Raw genomic sequence first — 23,192 nt, 5'->3', positions numbered from 1 at the left:
TTGCATCACGGCCATACGAATTATTTTAGCCTAACAAGATTAGGTGGCGTGGATTGTATAACACTTTGCATGGCAATCGATCATATCATCTAATAAGTGCTCATAACCTTGCCACCTGTTATTTTATTTCTTCGATGGGAAGTACTTTGTGGTTGCTTAAATTATATTTTAAAACACCAATCATAGATTTTTATTTTATTTTTTGGGTTTTGTCTGCTGACGGAGCAGGTGACAGGAGAGAGAGATCCAACCGCTGGGAATTCAAGTTGCACATAAAATAATATGGTCTGGTGGTTGGTGAAAACTTATTAAAAAAGATAAGAGGGAGGAAAGCCACCTCACTCCATTGGCATTGTTTTCCCAATATATCCAAATGGGCCCCACCATCTCAACCACGTTTTAAAAACCCGACCCAACGTGATACTATACTGGCCGGGTAACATGAAGTCTAGACCGGTCAAGTTTCAATAAAAAACAAAAAAAAATTGATCTTGGTATAAGTTTTTTGATTTAATTTATTTTACAAAATAATATCATTTTTATTTTTAATAAAATATAAAAAAATTAAATTAACTCAAATTAACAACTACAAGCTCACCTAACTCGGAACCTGACCCGGAATATCAACGTCAGTAACCCCGGTCTCACCAACCCATGCGCACAGATTCTTCGGTGTTCACCAAACACAGCCCCTTTTCAATTATTTTCTCCCTATTTTGCCCTTCAACAAATTCCACAGTACCCACTTTATCCTTTCACCAACCCCGCCTCTCCATGGCAACTGTCTCTATATCACCATCAATGCTTTCCATTTTGCTTTCTCAGGGCTCCATTCATAAAACAACACAGAGCACCTAAAATCCACCCTCTCCCTCTGCAACTTGAGCCCACAATGGATACAATAACAAAGCAAAAGGAAGAATTCATCTTTCGCTCAAAATTGCCAGATATTGACATCCCGAAGGGCCTTCCCCTGCATTCATACGTTTTTGAAAACGTCTCTAAATATCCATCGAAACCTTGTCTGATAAATGGCGCAAATGGGGATATCTACACCTATGCCGACGTTGAGCTCACAGCAAGAAGAGCTGCTTCTGGTCTTAACAAGCTTGGAATTCAACAAGGTGATGTGATCATGCTCATCCTGCCAAGTTCACCTGAATTTGTGCTTGCTTTCTTAGGTGCTTCACACAGAGGTGCCATTACTACTGCTGCCAATCCTTTCTCCACTCCTGCAGAGCTAGCAAAACAAGCCAAGGCCTCAAAAGCAAAGCTTTTGATAACACAGGCTTGTTACTATGACAAGGTTAAAGATTATGCACAAGAAAACGATGTCAAGGTCATGTGTGTAGACTCTGCCCCAGACGTGTGCTTGCACTTTTCAGAGCTAACACAGGCTGATGATAATGATATGCCCCAGGTTGACATCAGTCCTGACGATGTTGTGGCATTGCCTTATTCTTCAGGGACTACGGGATTACCAAAAGGGGTCATGTTAACACACAAAGGGCTAATAACCAGTGTGGCTCAACAAGTAGATGGCGACAATCCTAACCTATATTTTCACAGTGAAGATGTGATTCTGTGCGTGCTGCCTATGTTTCATATTTATGCTCTGAATTCAATAATGCTTTGTGGGTTGAGAGTTGGTGCTGCAATTTTGATAATGCCAAAGTTCGAGATCGGTTCTTTGCTGGGATTGATTGAGAAGTATAAGGTATCTATAGCACCAGTTGTACCACCAGTGATGGTGGCAATTGCCAAGTCACCTGATCTTGATAAACATGACTTGTCTTCGTTGAGGATGTTGAAGTCTGGAGGGTCGCCATTGGGAAAGGAGCTTGAAGATACCGTCAGAGCCAAGTTTCCTCAGGCTAGACTCGGTCAGGTATGCCCCCCCTCACCTTCCTTTCATTATAGCGTTAACCCTTCTGTCGAAATTTAGTTTGACTTTTCGATCGAAGATTATGTCTATCGTTTTCTTCCACTTGAATGAAAACTGCAATTGCTTTGATTTTTTTAATATTTAGATCATATTGGTATCGCTTTCAATTAGGTCTCACTCATTTGGTGGGGAGTGCCTAATTTTGTTTCAATCTAACTTGAAATTCAGTTTATATTTGGATAATGAGTTTTCCAAGTTAATTTGTCAAGCAATAAGGTTTCACATTGTAATCTTTGATACATTTTCTGAGAAATATTACTTATTATCGAATAAAATAACAAAAGTTACAATTATTAATTTGCACCACAAGTATAGGAGCCACTTTTCGAGAAAATCATGCCAGCTGGACTTTAATTCCTCGAGAATTTTGGGGATTTGGAATCCTTACAAGGAAAGAGTATAATAATTGAATGATTGATTTGGAATAATCCTGTCAAAAACATAGATAAATCCACCATCTAGTTAACTTAGATAAAATCCAATCAAAATTTAATTATTAATAAGTTTATTTTTTAAAAAATAATTAAAATGATATTATTTTAATTTTATTTATAAAAAAATCAGATTGATTAATTTTTCTTGTGCTACATATCTTATTCTATATTGATTCCAAAGTCGGCATCTTTTTAATCTCATTTTCAACGGATAATTCCCTCACTATTCCTATTTTAAACTGATATAGTTCCGTTTAAAATAAGATTAATGGGGGCGTTATTATACTGCTAGACAATTTAAGAGTTTATTTATTTATTTATGCCACCCTGTCCTAACTCAAATATGGACTCCACATCTCCAGCCCGTGTCGGAACTGCCTAAAGCTGAATAGTCGGCTCTTTTGAGTCGGACATTAATTAGCATTTCTTTCTTCAATAAACTTCAAATAATTAAGTTGAGATCTAGCCTTTTTTTATTATTATTTTCTTTTCAGAAGAGCTATAGGAGGGCCCTAGTGGCCCCTGTCGGTGTTTACTGGTAGCCGAACCTGAAAAAAATCACATGTTTTAAGCATAGTTATATATTAAACTTTAAGGATAAGTTTTAAATTTGAAAATAAAATTTATTTGATTGGGTTGTTAAAGCTTTGATTAATTCAGTCCAACCTATTCTAGATTTGTTTTGGTCAATTCTAAGGAATCTCTTATTCTAAAATTCTAACCTTAATATTTGTTTTCATTTTTTTTAGTATGGAAATAAAATAAAATAAAAAAGTTTGTTTAACATTTAGGGGGGGTTGAAGGGTCGTTGTCGTCACCAAATTTTAAATGCTGCCCACAGAACATGGAAATATCTCTAATTTCTTCCAGACCACCCACTTCCTAGAAGCAACCCTGATTACATCTGGGTGTGGACCAGAGCATGGAAGTGTTTCAAATAATAAAATCTTTTAAATGCAGGGAGCTCCTAAGTTATGCTGTTCTTGTCTTTTAGACCATTCCCCTTTTCTTGCATGCATAATACAGTGCTTTAAATCCAAAATTCAACTGCAGATAATAATCACCACTTTTATTGTTCTTCTTCTTCTTCTTCTTCTTCATCTTTTTTTTTTTGAGAGATAGTACTTGAGAGGTGTTAAGTTGAAACCGAGAGGCTAATAATCATGACTTGATTTGATTTAATATCTAGGGATATGGAATGACCGAGGCAGGACCTGTTCTGGCAATGTGTTTGGCATTTGCCAAGGAACCGTTCGACATAAAACCAGGTGCATGCGGGACAGTGGTTAGGAATGCAGAGATGAAGATTGTTGATCCTGAAACAGGTGCCTCCCTACCAAGGAACCTGCCTGGTGAGATCTGCATCCGAGGTGATCAGATCATGAAAGGTAATAAGAAGAACTAAAAAAACAAGAATTCGAATGATTAAGTCTTAATTTTACGTTAAGTGCTAGTACCTAGTAAAAAAAATCATCTTTAAAAAGAAACTAATGTGTCGACTCTTGCAAATATTCAGGATATCTTAATGACCCTGAGGCAACCTCAAGAACGATAGACAACGATGGATGGTTACACACAGGCGATATCGGCTTTATTGACGATGATGATGAGCTTTTCATTGTTGACAGATTGAAGGAATTGATCAAATATAAAGGGTTTCAGGTTGCTCCAGCTGAACTCGAAGCTTTGTTGCAAGCTCATACAGGGATATCTGATGCTGCTGTGGTAGGGTAAGTGCAAAAATTAACACCCTACACTGATGTAGTGTTCGGTTGCAAAAATTAACACCCTACACTGATGTAGTGTTCGGTTTCTATCTCGAGATATAAGAAACGGGATATAATGGATAGAAATGTCATGTCTCCAAGAATAGAAACTGTCCAGAGTTAACCAAACCAAACACATATTTATCTCTTCTTATTCGGAAACACTAATGAAATGCAGTGGTTTTTTTCTTCTTATAAGCCTCGAATATGAATCTTATAAGGTAAATAACGTCAAATTTCAGGATGAAAGACGAGGATGCAGGAGAAATTCCGGTTGCATTTGTAACAAAATCAGAAAACTCTCAAGTCACCGAAGAAGAAATTATGCAGTATATTTCAAAACAGGTAAGCCTTAATTACTCTCCAGTTTCTTTCTTATTAGTTAATGCAAAAGGAAACAAGAAAGAAATTGACAAGCTGTGCTTTCACTGGTTGCTGACAAAGTACTCACAACATGATGACGATGCAGGTGATATTTTACAAGAAAATAAAACGAGTGTTCTTCGTAGAAGCCATTCCCAAGGCACCATCAGGCAAAATCTTGAGGAAGAATTTGAGAGAGAGGTTGGCATGTGGTTTGCAAAGTAAATGAAGATAGTACACGGCATATCTATTTTACGCTTCTTTCTTGTTTGTTCTATGCTTGAGAAAACCTAACATTGAGTCCTTGGAAAAAACAAAAGTACCATACATATATAAGAACACTACGGCTTTCGTATACAAACTCTTCTGTATTGCTTTGTACTTGGGAAAAACAGACGTTCTGATGTCGCCATGGGGAGTAGTTCAATTGAATATCTATGAAAAATAATTATTTTTTAAGAAAGAAACTTGCATGTTGGATGGAAATCAATGGAGTTGTTGCATGCATAACTTGTATGCATAAGGATTAATTTAAGCTTGATTAATTAAAATGGTGCTTTAAATCCAAAATTCAATGGCAATCATGGAGTTGTTGGTCTTTTCCACTTAGCAATAATTAATGAAAATAATTACTTTAGCATAATTGCTTGTTACTATCAATTGGATAGACATTGTTGAAAGAAAGGAAGAGGGCACAAGTTGATTTAGCCATTTTAAAATTGGATAAATTGATTGATTTATTGTATTATAAATAAAAACAGCTAATGACCACTTCAATGTCCAATCCAACAAATTAAACTCAACTCTTACAAGCAACGTCAGGGGCGAAGTTGATTTCACCACCTAAAACCCACATTTAGACAAATAAATAAGAACACACTTTGCTGCCATAATTCCTTGCATTGTTTCATCAAATCCAATACATATTTCCACGAATAAGTTTTGGAGCTGACTTGGTGAGATCTCACTCGAGATTTTGGCTAAATCAACAACGTGGAAGGTCGACTGATGTATTTGTTTTAGCTAGTAGAGATGTAAATGAACAAAAATTAAATATTTTGGTTTTGTTTTGATATCTATTGTGCTTTTAATTTTTAATGGTTTTCACTTGTAACAAGAAGAGAAATAATTTTAGCATTGTTGTTTTTTATATAAATTTTAAAATGAAAAGAATGGAGATAAAAAGGAGTTGGAGAGTTTGATTTTACATTTATGAGATTAAAGTAAGAGTAATTTAAACTTGAAAATGAATTTTTTTAACTTAAAAAGATTGATATAAAAAAAAATTCTTTAATATGTAATTTTATATTAATAAGATAATTTTCTAAATCGTTGTTCGACCAAGTTAAAATTTTACTTAAAGATTTGAAGTTCTATTTCGAATTAAAAAAATTTAACAATAAAAAAAGGGAAAGACATTTAAAAAATATCCAAAAATTATTGTTCAAGATTAGCTATGTTTTCTTAATTCACTTAAGAGTTTAGAACTATTAAAATATTTTTTTAGCTTTTCCTTTATTTATAAGTTTTCTACTTTGTTTAAGTTAATTTTTTGGTTTATTTAAAGAGTTATAAGTTTTTTATAAAGGAATTTTATCCAAACAAAAAAAATATCAAATAATAAAATTTTAAATTAGAATTTTTATGTCACTTTTTTTAATATAATTTTATATTCATATATTTATTATTTTTATTATGTTATTTTCATCGGTGTTATTCACTTATTAGATCACTCAAGTTTAACTTATTCAATTTTATAAACGAGTGAGGAGCAAACTCAGCCAAAATCACATTCCAAATTAATATGGGAGCACAAGTTAGATTATGACTAAAATCTATAGATCCAATTCCCAAAAAGAAAGAAAAGCCCATGAATAAAAAACTAGCCCTCCTTTTTCATTAAAGCGGGAAATCACATCAATTTGGCGGTCAATCCTCACTCGACCCCTTTCCAAACAGCCACCTCCAATAAAAAGAAGATGCAAAATCATGCTTCACAGGAAAAAGAAACGAAAAATCAAAGAAACCCAGAAACAATGAGGTTTCAAAGAGGAGATGTAGTGTGGGCAAGAGTGATATACCCGCAAACATGGTACCCAGGTCTGGTTTCAACAACCGACGCTCTTGGCATCTCCGTTTCTTTCTTTAACATCATCAAACCTCGTTACGTTGTGGAATCCGAGGTACGGTCTTTCAAAGAAAACTTTGGGTCATTAGTTAAGACAATAAAATGTAGTATTGGTCAGGTACTTCTTGATCATGTGTTGAAATTGATTGCGCGACGTGCCGTTTCAAGCTTGAAATGCCCCTGTCAGTACCCATTGCTCGAATCCGAGAATGAAAGAACAAAGATCAGAAGTGAAGATGTGGGTTTCTTGTTTTGCGCGAATTCGGTGGTGGGTTTGGTTCGCGGACTGGGGGTTTGTCCATTCGTGGAAGATTCAGATTTTGTGTGTGCAGTCGGTTTGGTTTCTCAGGTTCAAATGTTTCGTCGATTTATGGTGACCCGTCAGAAGTTGTTATTGAATGAAGAGGCAATTAAGAAAAAGCATAATGAGGATGGTTGTGTTTGTTTATCAGCTTCAGGTGTGTGATTAATAGCTTTTCTAATTGTTATGTAGACTCATTTTGTGATTTGTTTAAATTGATTGGACTAGTGGACTCTGAGTTCATAATTTGCACTTTTGTAATGGAGTTTTTAACATGAAAGACTTGAATTGTTATTTGTTTGTTAATCATTGAAGAGCATTTTAGCAGTATGGTATGCTTGTGAGACTTGCAATAGTTGGTGAGGATGGTCTGTCTGATGTTTTCTTTGTCATACACAACAGAATTCAGATATAATGACAGTGGCCTGTTTGATATTGGTTGATGAGCTAAGTGCTTGAAACAAGGGTTGTGTGATTTGGTATGTGCAAGTAAAGATTATTATCAAATGAGGAGGTAATTAGAGGCACTTCAAGATTTATGGAAAAAACAACTTGTTTGTCTGATTAGCTAATGCCTGCTTGCTGTTGTATAGATATCAGGTTATTTCTTCGTGTGCAGTCCTTTTAAATTTCATTTTATATTCTTGTTCTGAGTTGATTCTACGTTACATCTTTAGGTAATGCAACGCAATCAGTGACACAAAAATCAGTCACTTCAGAACTTGAAGTCGAAAGCTTTTGTGAGGATCAACCTAGTGAAGCGTTGGCTCAAACTAAGCAAACCAAGGCACAACCACTCACTGAGATGCCGGTAAACTTGCATTGTCTTGCTTCAAATGCATTCTTTATGAGGAGAGAATGCTTGAATACTGTGAAGCAGAGTTGCTTGAGATTTGGAAATTTGCCATACCAAAGCACTTCTAATCTTGAATTGAGAGCATTCTTTTGTAGAAGCATTGGCATTCGATTTTCTTATCCAGAGTGCATCAGGAGCCAGTCAAGTGTTGAGGTTGATGGAAAAGCTGGTAGGGAAAATTTTGGCCCCCCTTAGAAGCTGGTAGGGAAAATTTTGGCCCCCCTGCACCTTACATTGCAAACCCTATCAACTTCACTGGGGTAAAAAGACAGAATGATCAGTCTGCTGATTCTGGTTTTTCTTTCAAGTTGCAGAAGTCTACACCTCGCTTCCCAATTTGTAAAGCTGATGCTTATCATGAGAAAAGAAAATCAGAGCACAGAGTTCATCTATCTGATAATTTAATCCCTGGCCCAGCTTTCTTGGATTCTATTTGCAACACTCAACCACTTTTGTCTTCTACTGGAGGGGATGCTCATTTACAAAGTAGAACCAGATTTGAGACAGGAGCAGAGATCCAAGACCACCATTCCATGCACTTGGTCCAGAACATGCCTCACGTTTACCTTGCAAAAGATGCATCTTACTTTAGCAATATTCTGGAGCTCAGCATGTTTCAGGAGAGAAAAGATAATGTTGATGCCCTTAATGATAATGGGACTTGCTTGCCTGATGCTGAAATGCAGGAACCAGGAGAAATCACCAGTATCCTGAAAGATTGTGAGGCCTTAAAACCTGTTGAGTATGATGCTGTTGAGAAGATAGCTGAAGGAATTCTGAGTGAGGATAAGATGGATGATTGTAAACTAGTTCTGAAACTTTCTACCACTGAGCCAGTGATTAATTGTCTTGTGGAAACTTCTGATCTATCATTCAAGCCTCAAATGGCTCAACAATCAGTGCTCGATGCCTTTGCCTATTCCAAAACTTATGCAGACAATGACAAGACTATGAATGCAAATGCAGCAACCAGCAATTGCTTGCCATATGAACTGAATACTGATCAAATCCAGATGAAGCCTACCAACAGTGATGATGCCATATCTTTTGGAACCAGCAGAAGAATGAGCATTATTCAATCTTTTGGAGATAGTTTAATGAATAACAAGGAGTGCTATCTACCATGTACTTTTGATCCATTAGTCAAGCCTCAATTGACCGAACGATCAGCCATTGGCACCTTTTCCAGTTCCATAATTTATTCTGAAAATGACAAGATTGGCAATTCAAGAGCAGCAACCAGCAATTGCTTTCCAAGCAAATTGAATATTGATCAATCCCAGTTAGAGCATGGCGACAATGATGATGCAACATCTGTCGAAACCAGCTTAGGAGCGAGCATGATTTCACCTTTTGAAGGCAGTTCTATGGATGATAAGGGCCACTGTCGACCTGGCACTTCTGACCTGTTATTCAAACCTCATATGGCTCAACAATCAGTGGTTGGTGCCTTTGACTATATTAAAACTCGTTCTGGAAATGAAAAGATCGGAAATTGTTTGTCATCTGAACTGAACACTCACAAAGTCTTGATTCAGCCTTGCAACAGTAATAATGCCACATCTTTTGAGACCAGCAGAAGAGTGAGCATGATTTCATCTTCTGAAGGCAGTTCTATGAATAACAAGCGCAATATACCAGGTACATTTGATCAACCATTCAAGTCAAAAGTATCTCAACAACCAGCTGAGAGCACATTCACCTGTTCTAATTCTCTGCACATGAAGTTTCCCAAAGATTTTAATCTTCCTTCTAAAATGGATTTGATAAGAAAATTTAGTAGATTTGGTAGAGTGGATCCTTTGAAAACCGAAGTCTTTCAACTTATGGGCTCTGCCCAGGTGGTGTTCTTTGAGGAGCTTGATGCGGTCGCTGCGTATCAGTATGCAAAGAGGAAGAACAATTTATATGGAGTAGCAACGGTTCTGTATTGGCTTGATCGATCAGGGCAAAAGAGGAGAAGACCAAACTTTCTTTCTCCATCGTCATCCTCAAATCTAAAACCATCTCTTAAAAAATCCGGTCGGCGTGGAAAAGAGGATAATAAACGCACCCGGAAGGTGAGATTTACAATAGAAACTTAGGTCGGATCTCTGTACATACGACCAATTGCTTTTGTTCTTTTTGCCGTTGGCAGTTTTGCTTGTAGCTCGCGTAAGATGTTTTCATGTCAGTACAATACGATAATGCTACGAAGGTTGTGTTGCATGTCCTGCTTCATTGCCAAGAAATGTTAATGCACTGAAGAAATCACCCTTTGCTATACTTGTTAAGTTTGGTCTGCCATTTTTTAGGTTGTGCTAGATAGGGCCTCCGATATTATGGTTCCCATTGATATCACTTGTAAATTGATTTAAATTTTTCTTACACTTTTTGACTGGTAAAGAAGTCATAAATACACAGGCTATTCCCAGCACATGCTAGAAAATCCAGGGCTGTAGGATCAAATTAATAGAAAGACTACAAGTATAGAATTAGTGTTCTACACAGTTTTCACCCCATTGCTAAGACAGAGAAAGAAGAGAAGAAAACTTTACTAGGTTAAGGTTTAGATTATTCACAGCTACAGAAACATTGGATCTTCTGTCAACCGACAGTCTGGCGTTCGTACAGCATTGGTAAAGTCCAGAATATTACAGTTAATCCGCAAGTATAAACACACTGCTACGGAAGCTTCACCGATGGTCCTGCACAAAATTAGAGGTCCTTGGACTGTTAAAAAGGGACCTTAGCAGCCTGTCCTATACCTAGCTCCGTATGATAATTAAAACAAAACGGGGAGAGAGAGAGAGAGAGGGTGGACGCCCATTTAACCATGATGCTGCGCAAAAAATTTCTCCAAACGGCATAGTTTTAGCAACCCCTGGGACTGCAGTACATTACAAGGGAAGTATGAGATGATGTCTCAAAGATGCTATAAAGATTAAAAAAAGGTAAAGAGCACAAGCATCACAGCAATTCCGAACAAAATCATAGCTACAATCACTTTCCATTACAGGATATGAGGAAGGATGGAAATAGTTACTTCCAAGTTTCACATTAACAAAAAGGTGCAGGCATGTATAAATACAACCAGCCAAACAAGAAATAAAAAACTCAGCAATCGTACCAAATTGAAACATACAAAATCCAAGTTTCAATCATTTTCTATTACAGATGCTTGTTCTTTTGATGTCTAAGCATACCAACCAAACAAGCAAGGATCGATCATGAGTTTGGAACTTGGGAAGAATAACTTCTGTTATTCAAGATAATTTGACAACTCATTCCATATAATAGCTAAAGATGCATTTAGCAACTCCAGAAGTTCAGGATTAATTAGTGGAAGACACCACCACCCCTCCAAAACAAAAGAGGGAGAGAGAGGACAGTACCCTAAGGTTATTGGAGTTTTACACGAAAGCGCAAGATTCACACATTTATATGACTAGAATACTGTGAAAAGAACATTAACGTGTCTACATTTGGTTTGAGAAAAAACAGAGGTATCTTGTACAACATGCATAAGCATCATGATTTCGTTATCAAGCTGTGGTGCACAAACAGATTTCCCAATTAACTGCGGAAGACCTGACTTCACTGAAATATTTAAATGCATTTGAATGATTCGAATTGACTGTGATCCAACGACTCGATATAATGTACATTTCATCTAATAATTAGTCATCCCTTTGCGATAGACAGTTTTAATGCTTTTCTCACTGCACAAAACCACTTCATTGACTTTCCAAGCTGGCATGCTCCACTTAGAGCTAAAAAGGTTAAGAAGGAGTGTCAGCCATAAACAACAGTTATTATCTTTGAAAGGTTAAGAATCTAATTAATATTATTGGAATTAAAAAGACAGGTGAAACAGTCAGAGACAATGCAATCGGTCATCAAACAGCAAGAATAAAACTGGCTTCTACAGCTTTGTAACAGAATTCTTCAAGAACTGCTGCGTATTTCATCATGTCAACTGTCCACTTAAGGACCATGTTTCTGTTTCGGATCAACTTGAGGGTGATCAGTGTGTTGCTTCCAATAAATATAACCTTCGGGTAAAAAAAAAAAAAAAAAAGTATTCAAGATTGTAAGCTGCCCTTATGTAGAAAAATTATCAAATTGACACTTTATTTATTGAACGTCGCTATAGTATGCGTTTATCACACATTTAGTCATTTAACATCCTTTAAACCCTCTTTATTTTTATTTTCCCTCAAATTATCAAATGAGCTTCTAATTTTTGCATGCATAAATAAATACAATTTACATGTAAGTTGGACCCGGATAAATACACACAATCATGTACTTAGCATGATGGAAGTGAGCAAACCATGCACAATTATGAGCATCTGAAACAACTAACTACAATTAAAAATAAACATGGGAAGGACTTCAAACCTTTTCAGCCCTGACCCCGCTTGCAGCCTCCATAAGTCCACAAGCATGCGCACATTAACCTTCAAGCAAAGTAGCCCCGGCATCTTGGTGCTCCACATAAACATTTCCTCCTTCCACGTGGTGTGCTGCCACCATCAGCTTCAGCCTCACCCACACAAGATTTCCCATAATCGTAAGTCAACTCTGTCATTGGGGGGATGTGCCTCGTTGCAAAAAAGCCAATATGGATAAAAGATTCACTGTTGTGTTCGTACATAATTGGCTGCCAGAAAACATTTGGATAACAACCGTGATTCATGAATCGAGCTACATTTCCAACATTCTTTGAGCTTATGACCAAGGGAGATGGGACATTGGGTTCCTCAATAGCTTCAATAGAACTGTCCTCCTCTACTAACCCAGATTCATAATTCCATCTGAAAGATTCATACACACAGGAGGTATCAAACACATAATCACCACCATCACCTTCTTCTCCAGGCTGGATAACTTTTTCTATCACTTCACCAGCATATTCACAGATAAAAGTACCAGCACGAAAAGAATCCCATGACCGCAGGCCCCAACCTCTGTCCTTTGTTTTGAACACTTCCAAACGAGCTTTTAAGCCAGTCTGAGATGCCCGATTTTTGCAATTAGGAAAGCATGGACATGTGGGACCACATTCATGTATCATTGGAGCCCGGCAGACTAGAACTCCATTGGCAGTGTACGGGAAGTTACCTTCATTTTTTCTAATGCAGGAGCAGTTCAAATTGCCTGGTTGGCATGCATTTCGACAGTTGCACCCATAAGCAGGTTGTGTTAATTTAAATGATTTAGAATACTTGACAGTGGAGACATATGTGAAGTACGCAGGCCCCTTCTCCTCATCAACATCATTTACAAGTGAAACAGCCGTGCTTTCAGCCCCAGAAGTGAGGTCTGGAAGAATTAGTCCAGCCCTTGAGGAAAGCCCTTCCTTCCACTTTTCAATTGATTTCCAAACACCAAAAGCATCTGGCTGCCCAGGAATTCTAACCAACTTATACTTGAATATATTGCAACCAGATTTCGCCTTCTCCACCCAAGACTCCTGGACCCTATACAGGCCATCATATACATAGACCTTTGATGCTTGATTAACAGAATCTTTCATACCCCGAATGACTCTCACTTCATTTCCCCGGCGCAAACTCCTCTCTAATGCAAGGTTGCCCCTCTCAAGCTTCTGATCAGTTGCTCCTTTATCCTTGTTGGCAGCCCCCCCTTGTCCACTATATATTAAAACATCCTTATCCTCTGCATCGTCTTCATAATAACCAGACGAAACAATACTTACAGCCAGTGGTTCTTCCTCCGGATCATTCCTTAGAGACATGTAGTCAATCCCAGCCATGGATGGAGCATGCAATCCCAGCAAGCACATTTCTATTCGGAAAAAGAAAATATCCCCAATCTCAACTCCAGGAACTGCTCCAATTCTCTTCCTCATATTTGTTCGCACCTGTTTGGTCATCAAAATATTCCCTGCTTTCAGATCCGCCCGCCTAATAATCCCAACAGGCGATTCCTTAGCATCTTCTAATTGACTAAGCCTTCTCCTAAGTGCATCAAATCTCATACGTATACTATGAACCACTTCACCATTACCATCATCCCTTTCAGACAAACTAACTCCCACAACAAAATTATTCTCATCAACAGACAATGTAAAATCCAAATCCTGGCTCTTCCTCGCTCTTTTCTGCAAAGAAGACTTGGTTTTCCGCTTAGCTGAGCCCTTGCTACCATCAAAGCACCCAGCTTGTCCATTAAAAGCATCCCCACTAGACTCTGTACCTCGAATCGAGCGAAGGGGAGCTGCAGGAGTGGCGTGTGTATGTTGGTTAAGGTCAGGTGTTGCTTGTGTAGCCTGTGGTGCACTAAAAGGATAAAATGGTGCAAATCCAGAAGAGTGAGGCCCAAAAGGAGATGTAGATGCAAATGAAGGTGCTTCAGAGCTTGAAGGAAACACTGGTGCTAAAGTACGCAGCGGTTTCACATCCAAAACTCTTGTTTTATCAATTATAGGTGTTGAATTGTTACCTGAGCCACCTCCTTCCATTACTGTTTAAACGACAAACGAACACCCAGGAAACATCAACAAACTTAAATAAACCCCACTAATCTAAAAACCAAAAAGAAACGAAATTCACTGCATGCTTTTTCTCTCTTCCTGCAGCAAGAAAGTGGAAAATTAAAGTCCGCATGTTGTTAAAATAAGCAGAAACTGAAGATCTATGAAGTTGCTTGGACCCAGATTTTTAAGCTAATCTATAAATCAAAGCAAGAGGAGAAAATGATTAGAGAATTTACCTCTCGAGAATTTGTTGATCGCTTACTTAGGGCTTGTAGCGAGAGAGGGAAGCGTTTGTGTCTGAAGGGAAAAGTTGGTGTTAGTATGTGCTTTGTCGGGTGTTGTAGTAAAGAGTAAACTATATTTTGTCGCTCTTAGTAAAGTGTGTGCTTTGTCAGATGTTGTAATAAAGTAAAGGGTAAACTATACTCTTCACTCTAAAGTTTACAAGTTGTTCGATTCTGCCCCTGTTGATTTGAAACTCTCCATATTACTCTGAGTTTCTCAAAAGTTCCAAGTGCATGGATGATGAAAAACAATAATTAACTAGAATGGTGGTCACGGGTTAGGCAAAAAAGAATTCGACCATAAAATAATATTAGATGATAATACTTTTTCTAAACAAGTAAAAAAAATTGAAAATCAATCAAGTTATTAACTTAACTAAATTTAATTAATTTAATAATATGATTAAAAACAACAATTACAATAAATAAACCAAGCTAAACAAAAAAATTGAAAATAATGAACTAAAAAACTGAAAGTTTTTCAATTTTATGAAAATATATCCACCCAATATTCTTAAAAGGTTTACATGATTTTATTTAATAATTAATCAAAAATTAAATGAAAATGTGACAAACCCATAGAAATAAAAAAAATGAAGCTCGCTTAAAAAAAAAATCAATATTAAATGATAAGATTAAAAAAAAACAACCCGAGTTTACTAAATTTACAATCCAATCATGAGATAAAGATAACTCCATGTAAAGCAAATTAAATAAAATCATGAAATACAATTCTTAAACAAAACCAAATTGAATGGGGGAACTAAAAAGGTAAAATTCAATCTTAAAAAAAAACAACAATAAAAAAGCATGGGTTAACTCACCAAGCTCGTGACTCAAAACATGATATTAGGATAATCCTATAAAAAAATAATAAAAATCAATCTCTAACTAATCCACTATCGAAGGATAAAAATTTTTAAAAGATCAATTTTTAAAAAAAAACAAAGTCAACCAAAGCTAATCTTCAAAGTTAATGATTTTAGGTCATGAGACTAAGACTAATTATGTAGAAGGTAAATCTAAAAAAATCATAAAGTCAAACTCTCAATCAACCAATGTTGAGGGATGTAGTTGAAAAAACAAATATCTATCGAAAAATAAAAAAAATAACAAATTGAAAAAATAATAATTAAATTTGATATAAAAAAAATAAAATGAAATGTTTAGGGATGAGACTGAAAAAAAAATCAAATAAGAAAATGATCTAAAAAAATAACAACCAATAAAATAACGACTAAAGTTGATATAAAAATTAAATAAAACCAAATAAAAGAGATAAAATTGAAATAAAACAAAAAAATGATTCAAAAACACAAAAAAATATAGCAATAAAAATAAAAAAAAATAGCAAAACACCTTTTAATTTTGACAAGTTGGTGTAAATCCCAAGGATAATAAAAAAAAAAAGGAGAATAAAAAAGATCATTGAAACCTACCACTACACTCCCATCAACACACATTTGATTACAAAAAAAGTATGACATGACACTTTGAACACTAACATGAAAGCTATTATTTGGCCATTAGAAAAAGTCATACATGCTACTAAATACAATACAGTAAGCTTCTTCCTAGTGCATACTTTAACCAATTTACCTTGTTTATTTATCCAAATCTTTATATTTATTTTAGTTTAAATTATGGTCTCCTAACACCTAGTTATTTTAAATTATTTAATTTTTATTTTATTTTGCAAAATCAAGATTTTATCAAACAATGAAAATTTTTCTTAATATTCCAATATTTCCATTTCAAAACAACTAAAATAATCTATCAAGTTAAATCTCAAATAAATCAATGTAAAGAGATCAAATTAAAAAAAAATAAAGGGACTAAAATTAAAAAGATACATAACCTTCTCACTAAGCAAATCAATCATTGATGATATAGAAAAATAAATATTTATTCAAGCTTTAAATTTGATATGTAAAACTTTATTTATTTTAAATTAAAAAAAATTAAATTTATTTTATTAAACTGAGAATTAACCTAGCTATTAAATATTTCACCTGCATCTTGAGATCCTTAAATGCATATATTTAAAAAACAAATCACCAATACAGTACAATAGCAAATCAAAGAAAAAACAATGCTTACAAATCAAATCACGGTGAAAGCCCGACACCCATAGTTTTTTTATAACAAGTTAATTACTATTATTGGAACGCTACATTCAAGTAAAATATAAAAATAGTAATTCCAATTTTTTATTTAAAATAGTTTTCACAGCACCAAAGGTCTCATTTGTTATTCAAAAGTGAATTTCAAAAAAAAAAACTAGATTATACTCTAACATTTAATTGTCCTATAGAAAATGAGTTGCCAATTAATTCTTGGTATGTGGTTGTGTTATGAAAAAAAAAAGTAGAAAATAATATTTTTGACTTATTAGTTTTTTTAAAATAGTTGTGTTTTAAAGTTATTAATTTTTTTGAACAAATCACAATAACCTTCTTGAAATAACAATATTATTAAATTACACAAATAATCTAAAATCTAAATGTTGTCATAACTCATTTTGTATCTCTAATTTTTATGTTAAAAAATATATATTTTTAGTACAATTTAGTTAATTCCCATCATTTCCATGTTTTTTCATAATTTTTATTCTTGTGTAACAAAATAAAAAATAAAAAATTATAAACTTAAGGAGTGAAATGAGAGGGGGAGGGGGGACCAACGCGACCTAAAACGAAATAATATAGAGAAAAATCGGATTAATTTGGACTGCAAAAATAAATAAAGAATCATGTTAAGATGGGCAAATTAAAATCTCAATAATACAAAATAAACAATGATTTTTCTTCAGGTTTAAAATAAGAAAAGAAACTAGGGCTGAAATTGACAAGGGAGAAGGGGGTTAAAGTCAAGGTGGGAGAAGTAATTTAAAATGGGGAGTAGAAAGAACTTCAGAAATTTAAAAGGAGAATTGAAAAATGAAAAAAGCAACGGCCTTTTCTTTAGTAAGAAGAAGGTCACCGTGGTCAAGTGGTAAGAATTTAGGATCAAGAGGTTTGCTTTCTTTGTGGTCTCAAGTTCGAGTCTTTGGTTGCTCATATGATGGTCACTAGAGGCTTACATGGTCATTAACTTCAGGGCCCGTGGGATTAATCGTGGTGCGCGCAAGCTAGCCCGAACACCTATGTTAATTTAAAAAAAAAAGAAGAAGGCCACCGTTCTGAATAAAAGGGGATAAAAGGGACAACTTTTCTTTTACTTTTTTATTCTGAAAGAGAACACATCAGAACAGAGAATTGAGAGAAACACAGTAAGGAGCCTAACAATGACAGACCCAAATTGGGTTTCCTCCAAGTTAGCTACTGATGTGGGTGAAGATTGTGATGTTGTTAATTGATTGAGTAACGATGAATAGATGAATTAGTATACTAAGAACTAGAAGATGAGGAGGGACGAAGAGAGAAGGAGGAGGAGGAGGTAGGTGGCAATACTAGCTATCGGCATTAAAGAAAAATAAAACGCAGCGTTTCCTAGCTCTTCATTGATCAAAACTCTGTGTTTTAAGTCCAAAGCACCCAACGGTCTGATCATTTGAATCCTTCTGCCCTAACTCCCCCCTCCTTCTCCATCTCACTGAGATTTATCTGAGTCCTTCCATGGCTGAGAATTACCTGAAGATTGTGTCAGAGAAGTTGAGTGGATCTGGTTTAACCTTCAAAACATCTCAATAAAGTGCAAATCTATGACCATAAGTTTCCAGTAGGAAGATGATAAAAGATTGGTCTTTTGCTGTATCTCTTTTGTTCTTGAACCAAGAAAAATCTTGAAGGTTATTTTGGTGCTTGTGTTTTTTTAACAGAGCAGGCAAAAGAAAAGGCGGGAGATATAAGCTGCTTCACCAGAAACCGAGGCTACTAATTAATGATGTGTTTCTGCACTCTTCTTCTTCTTCTTCTTCTTCCCTCCATGTTTTTTTCTTTTTCCTTTTCTTTTTCATATATATATATATATGGGTTCTATGAAGTGGTTAGCATAAGCTTGCCATTTTCCCTGGGTTTAAGATGATATAATCAATTTTGTCCTCTCCCGAACCACACTCAATAATTGTATTAAAAAACCCTTTTGCCAACCAGTGGCCAAGTGATAAGGACTTGAAATCAAGGGGTTTGTTCCCTCTGTGGTCTCAAGTTCGAGTCCTTGATTGTTCATATGATAACCACTAGAGGTTTACATGATCGTTAACTTCAGGGCCCGTGGGATTAGTCGTGGTGCGCGCAAGCTGGCCCAGACACCCACGTTAATCTAAAAAAAACCCTTTTGCCCTAGTTATAAATAAATGTGTGGAAATTAGACATTTTCATTAGTCCCTTGAGCTTCCCCTCTTCTATCGCTCCACTTGTTGCCATAAAAAATCCCCCAATGGAGGAAGAAGATCTCCAACAATTGCTCCTCACCCTTCCCGCTGAGAAAAACTTTGAAGGCACGAAATCTCTCTATCTATACAAAGGGACCTGGGTTCCAGTTTCTTTGTTAAGAGCTGTGGATTCCTTTCAACGCCACTTCATTGCTCAAGACACCGATATAATAGTAGCTAGCATGCCGAAATCCGGCACTACTTGGCTGAAAGCCCTTACTTTTTCAGTTGCAAAACGCCACATCTATGGCCCCAAAGAAAGTCCTTTACTCACTGCCTCGCCTCATGCATTGGTACCTTGTTTCGAGGTTGACCTTTACATGAAAGACCCGCAGCCAAATCTTGATCGAGCTCCTCCTCCCAGAATTTTCAGTTCTCACTCCCATTTTACAAATTTGCCAGAATCCATTAGAAATTCCAAGTGTAAAGTTGTGTACATATGCAGAAATCCATTGGACCAAGTTGTCTCTTACTTTCAGCTTGTACACAAGTTCAAACTACACGGCACTCCTTTATTATCACTAGATGAATGTTTTGAGAAAATTTGTCGTGGAGTCCATGTTCTGGGCCCTTTTTGGGATACCGTGCTGGGGTACTGGAAAGCAAGCTTAGAGAGACCAGACAAGGTGTTGTTCTTAAAATATGAAGACTTGAAGGAGGATATAATCTCTAACTTGAAGAAAATCGCTGAGTTCTTGGGAATTCCTTTCACCGAAGAAGAAGAAAAGGAAGGGGCTATTGAAGAAATATCAAGGTTGTGCAGCTTCGACAACCTCAGGAATTTGGAAGTGAACAAAAATGGTGTTCTTCCTTCTGGGGCTCCGAACAGTTCCTTCTTCAGGAAAGGAAAGGTGGGTGATTGGGCAAATTATCTGAGTCCTTCCATGGCTGAGAATTACTTGAAGATCGTGGAAGAGAAGTTGAGTGGATCTGGTTTAACCTTCAGAACATCTCAATAAAGTGCAAATCTATGGGATGCGTTATCATAATCCTCTCTTGTTCTTGTTGGTGCGTTGTCCTTAGGAAGATTTTTTAAGCTAAAAACGAGTTTGAAGATGAAAAAAAACCGAGAGAAAGAAAATGCTTTCACATGGTTGTGATCTTAGCTTTGTGATCTACATCTCATCAAGAAAAAGATTGGTCTTTTGCTGTATCTCTCTTGTTCTAGAAACCGAGGCCAGGCCTCATTTATTGGAGGGTCCCACGAACGACCCTCAATCCAATAATGGATGGGTACAGTAAACCACCATTCTGGTGTCCTAAAAACAGTCTTCTAGTCCCTGTAATTTTATAAGAAGCTGTTTCAGTACTTTTCTTTAATGCATTTATAATTAAGTCCTGAGATTGTAAGTTCTTTTTATCCTTATGGTAATCTGGTTTTCAGTTTAACCTTTGTACCTGGAAATATCATAAAATAATTCATAGGCATGAAGTCAATATTTGCTTAAATGTTTTGATGTTTTGATGTTAAAAATAAATTTTAAAAATTAAAAAAAATACTTTTAATATAATTTAAACAAAAAATACTTTTAAAAAATAACCATTAAACACAAAAATTGGCTGAGGTTAACAGGAACACAGATTTATCTCCGTGCATTCAATTGGAATCATGCTTGTTAAATCTTGACATCACATTTAGATTGTTAAGTGGGATTTTAATGAAATTAAATATTAAATCAGTAAATAAATACAGACAAAAATGGAATTATTAAATAAATAACGTATAAAAAAAAGAGATATTTTGAGGGGGAAAGAAAATTTAAATTCTTAACGATCTCTTTTATCCCCTCTATGGTATAGATGCAAAACGAGAGATAGCCTCCAAGAATAACGAAGGATCTGTAATTTAAGGTGTCTTCGCCTTTTATAGGCAGTCGCATCCTCCTTCAGCTAAGATGCTTCAAAGTGGCTCCATAAATTCTTTGTCACTAATTACATAGAAAGAGAAAGTTGCGGTATACTCCTCGTAATCCTCCACCTCAATTTCTATGTTTGGAGCTTCTACGCCTTTTCTGCTTAACAGCTCCACCCGCACCAACTCCCTTTGGTGTCTTCGCCTTTCATCATAGGTGGTCGCCTTTTATCACAGGCGTTTGCACCTCTTCAATTAGGTGCATCTGCAACAGCTCATCCTTCCATCCTTGCATGCATTGAAAGGTCCTCGCTTGTTGCCTTTATCAAGAGCACAAGAGACTTTTGTTGTACAACTTTTTCATAGTCTCTGCTCTGAGCTTCATCTGGGAACTCTTCTTCTCCTTGCACCTGTTGTCTCATTATAGTACCTCGTTGGATCCTCCGGGTACTCCTACACAATCTTCATGTGCTCTCGTGCAATTTTGGTTCTCCAGATTTCTCCCTATTCCTTGTTTATGTTTGACAGCAGCTCATCCTGTCACAACATCTATCCAAGTTTAAATAGGGTGTCAATCTTTATCCCTTTGCTGTATTTCTCTTCCATTATCAGGGTCTTCATCAATTCTCCCCTCGAGAAATTATAGTCACCGAATCTAACTTCCTTGGAGAAATCACCACTCCATCAAATCCTTGATCATACGGAACCCAACTGTTCCTTTATGCCGTCATCCTGCTAGTCTTCAACAGTTTCATAACAAACTGTCACATATACGAAAATAGTACCGTATGGATAATCCTTCCACTAAGCAAGTTCCCAGGAAAGATTGGAGGGGTCACAACGGTCCCGCTTAAAACCCAATCTCCTAGCCAGAACTTAGGCCATATCTATCCATCGTACTGTCTTTTCGTATATACAACCATTTGCTAGCTTTGTCGCGGCTTTCCTTTACAAGTGATCTAGGGTATCCTGGTTTTATACTTGATTTCTCAACATCTGGCGAGACTACCAGTGCTCAGATTCGTCAAGATTGGTCTTCATCAAATTTCACTCTCCACCTCAAATTATCCACATGATCGGGTGTTTAGAGTGTCCCAATTTTGCCTTCCCTCAAGGCAATTAAAATTCCCCACATAATAGTTCAACACATGTAATTGGGCAAACATGTGTGATTTCTTCTTCTTCATCTCCATCGACCACCATGATGACCATCAGATGCCTCCTAATCGGGCAATCTCTCTTTAATAATTCATCACTGCCTTTTATGATCTCAATCTCAATGATCGGACCATACCATTGCATCCAGAATGATCAAATTAGCTAGAAACAAGTCTGAAATCATCCAAATCGCACTTCAGACGGCTAAGATTTGATCAAAACCATTCTGGCCTGATAAACGGCCCAGATTCAATCTCAGAACCGGTTGCACGTAGACTCCGCCACACAGGATCAAAATCCAGGGAGCTGACATGGCTATAATGACGTGTCATCCACGTAAGACATATAGGTCAACCAAATCTGACGTGACAGTTTGACTGGTCAGAGTGCTGATGTGTCAGGTGACGTGTCTGATAACTGTGCAGAACTGCTGACGTGGCTGATGACGTGGACAGTCGCCCCACCGGCGCGTGCGACGGTTTCCGACGTCCGATTTCAACGCGGTTTTCACCAGTGGCTTCGTCTCTTCCTCCTCTACACAGTGGTATGGTCAAAACACAATTTTAACAACTTTCATTTTTGAGCAAAACACTTTAAACCGAAGGCTCTGATACCAATTGTTGGGAATTCCGACCGGTGATGTACTGATATTTGCTCATAGGAGGCCAAGCACACTGACACAATATTTAACGTGGTTCGGCAAAACCGCCTACATCCACGGGAGAAGCCATTGCATTATGTAGGGAGAGTACAAGATTTACAATAATAGAGGAGGAGGAATCATCCTCTCTTTGAGCAACTCTCAACCTCACTCTATTTCTCTCATTTTGTGCTGCAATGGCAGTCCACTCTCTCCTACATTTCTCACCTCTTTGGCTCTACTTCCTTTCTCTCATTTTGCTCTCTCATATATGCCTCTATTTATAGGCATTCATGGAAGCTCTTCTTGGTTTGTTGTCAACATTGATGGCTACCAACTCTAGCTCATTCAACAATGGTGGCCACCAACTCTATCTCATTCAACAATGGTGGCTACCAATAGTTGACACGACTAAAAGGTTGATGTCTTCTCCCAAGTGCAGGAGTGTCGAAGTAATAAATAACCCGGCAAGACCGGGGTCGAACCACAGGGAGGTTAATTGTACAAATTATAAATGACAATAGTACAACAACAATAATAACAACAACAACAACAATAATAATAATAATAACAATAATAACAACAATGACAATAACAATAATAACT

General features: G+C 36.5%; 4 protein-coding genes across 7 annotated transcripts in view; 3 read left to right on the top strand and 1 right to left on the bottom strand.

Annotated features, from left to right (window-relative positions):
* The first annotated feature begins 805 nt into the window (after positions 1–805).
* LOC105122873 (4-coumarate--CoA ligase 1-like) lies at positions 806–4,935 on the top strand. The gene is made up of 5 exons (XM_011022223.1): positions 806–1,888; positions 3,569–3,767; positions 3,896–4,109; positions 4,388–4,490; positions 4,615–4,935. Exons 1-5 carry the CDS (start codon positions 893–895, stop codon positions 4,735–4,737), a joined length of 1,635 nt encoding a protein of 544 aa, XP_011020525.1. The 5' UTR covers positions 806–892; the 3' UTR covers positions 4,738–4,935.
* Positions 4,936–6,377: 1,442 nt separating this feature from the next.
* LOC105122870 (uncharacterized) lies at positions 6,378–10,160 on the top strand. Of its 3 annotated transcripts, XM_011022220.1 has the most exons (4): positions 6,378–7,094; positions 7,615–7,962; positions 7,995–9,434; positions 9,635–9,744. In XM_011022220.1, the coding sequence occupies exons 1-4, from the start codon at positions 6,488–6,490 to the stop codon at positions 9,646–9,648; spliced, it is 2,409 nt and encodes an 802-aa protein (XP_011020522.1). In that variant the 5' UTR covers positions 6,378–6,487; the 3' UTR covers positions 9,649–9,744. The 3 variants fall into 3 exon arrangements, with proteins under 3 accessions (XP_011020522.1, XP_011020521.1, XP_011020520.1); XM_011022219.1 differs by having other exon boundaries at positions 6,379–7,094; positions 7,615–7,941; positions 7,986–10,160; XM_011022218.1 differs by having other exon boundaries at positions 6,380–7,094; positions 7,995–10,160.
* Positions 10,161–10,309: 149 nt separating this feature from the next.
* On the bottom strand, positions 10,310–14,624 carry LOC105122871 (histone-lysine N-methyltransferase, H3 lysine-9 specific SUVH3-like). Of its 2 annotated transcripts, XM_011022222.1 has the most exons (4): positions 14,514–14,624; positions 12,177–14,373; positions 11,496–11,545; positions 10,310–10,662 (listed from the first exon to the last, which is right to left on the bottom strand). In XM_011022222.1, exon 2 carries the CDS (start codon positions 14,260–14,262, stop codon positions 12,238–12,240), a length of 2,025 nt encoding a protein of 674 aa, XP_011020524.1. In that variant the 5' UTR covers positions 14,263–14,373; positions 14,514–14,624; the 3' UTR covers positions 10,310–10,662; positions 11,496–11,545; positions 12,177–12,237. The 2 variants fall into 2 exon arrangements, with proteins under 2 accessions (XP_011020524.1, XP_011020523.1); XM_011022221.1 differs by lacking the exon at positions 11,496–11,545.
* A 4,304-nt stretch (positions 14,625–18,928) lies between these two features.
* Positions 18,929–23,192, top strand: part of LOC105122868 (cytosolic sulfotransferase 15-like) — a 6,062-nt gene continuing 1,798 nt past the window's right edge. The window contains exon 1 of the mRNA XM_011022216.1: positions 18,929–19,902. Coding sequence (XP_011020518.1) covers positions 18,942–19,895 — 954 coding nt within the window. The 5' untranslated portion in view covers positions 18,929–18,941 and the 3' untranslated portion in view covers positions 19,896–19,902. The remainder of the gene's footprint in view (positions 19,903–23,192) is intronic.

This window comes from Populus euphratica, unplaced genomic scaffold (assembly GCF_000495115.2).
Source record: "Populus euphratica unplaced genomic scaffold, PopEup_1.0 scaffold8.1, whole genome shotgun sequence".
Classification (NCBI taxonomy): Eukaryota; Viridiplantae; Streptophyta; class Magnoliopsida; order Malpighiales; family Salicaceae; genus Populus; species Populus euphratica.
The sequence above is the reverse complement of the archived record's forward strand: the minus strand, read 5'-3'. Positions and strand labels throughout refer to the sequence as shown.

Bases quoted from the DNA above. Each gene is read 5' to 3' on its own strand.
- LOC105122873 (XM_011022223.1), top strand. From the start codon at position 893: ATGGATACAATAACAAAGCAAAAGGAAGAATTCATCTTTCGCTCAAAA. The intron at 3,768-3,895 runs GTAATAAGAAGA...GCAAATATTCAG, and splicing joins AGGTGATCAGATCATGAAAG to GATATCTTAATGACCCTGAG. The intron at 4,110-4,387 runs GTAAGTGCAAAA...GTCAAATTTCAG, and splicing joins TCTGATGCTGCTGTGGTAGG to GATGAAAGACGAGGATGCAG.
- LOC105122870 (XM_011022218.1), top strand. From the start codon at position 6,488: ATGCAAAATCATGCTTCACAGGAAAAAGAAACGAAAAATCAAAGAAAC. The intron at 7,095-7,614 runs GTGTGTGATTAA...TTACATCTTTAG, and splicing joins TGTTTGTTTATCAGCTTCAG to GTAATGCAACGCAATCAGTG. The intron at 7,963-7,994 runs GTAGGGAAAATT...CCTTAGAAGCTG, and splicing joins TGAGGTTGATGGAAAAGCTG to GTAGGGAAAATTTTGGCCCC.
- LOC105122871 (XM_011022222.1), bottom strand. From the start codon at position 14,262: ATGGAAGGAGGTGGCTCAGGTAACAATTCAACACCTATAATTGATAAA.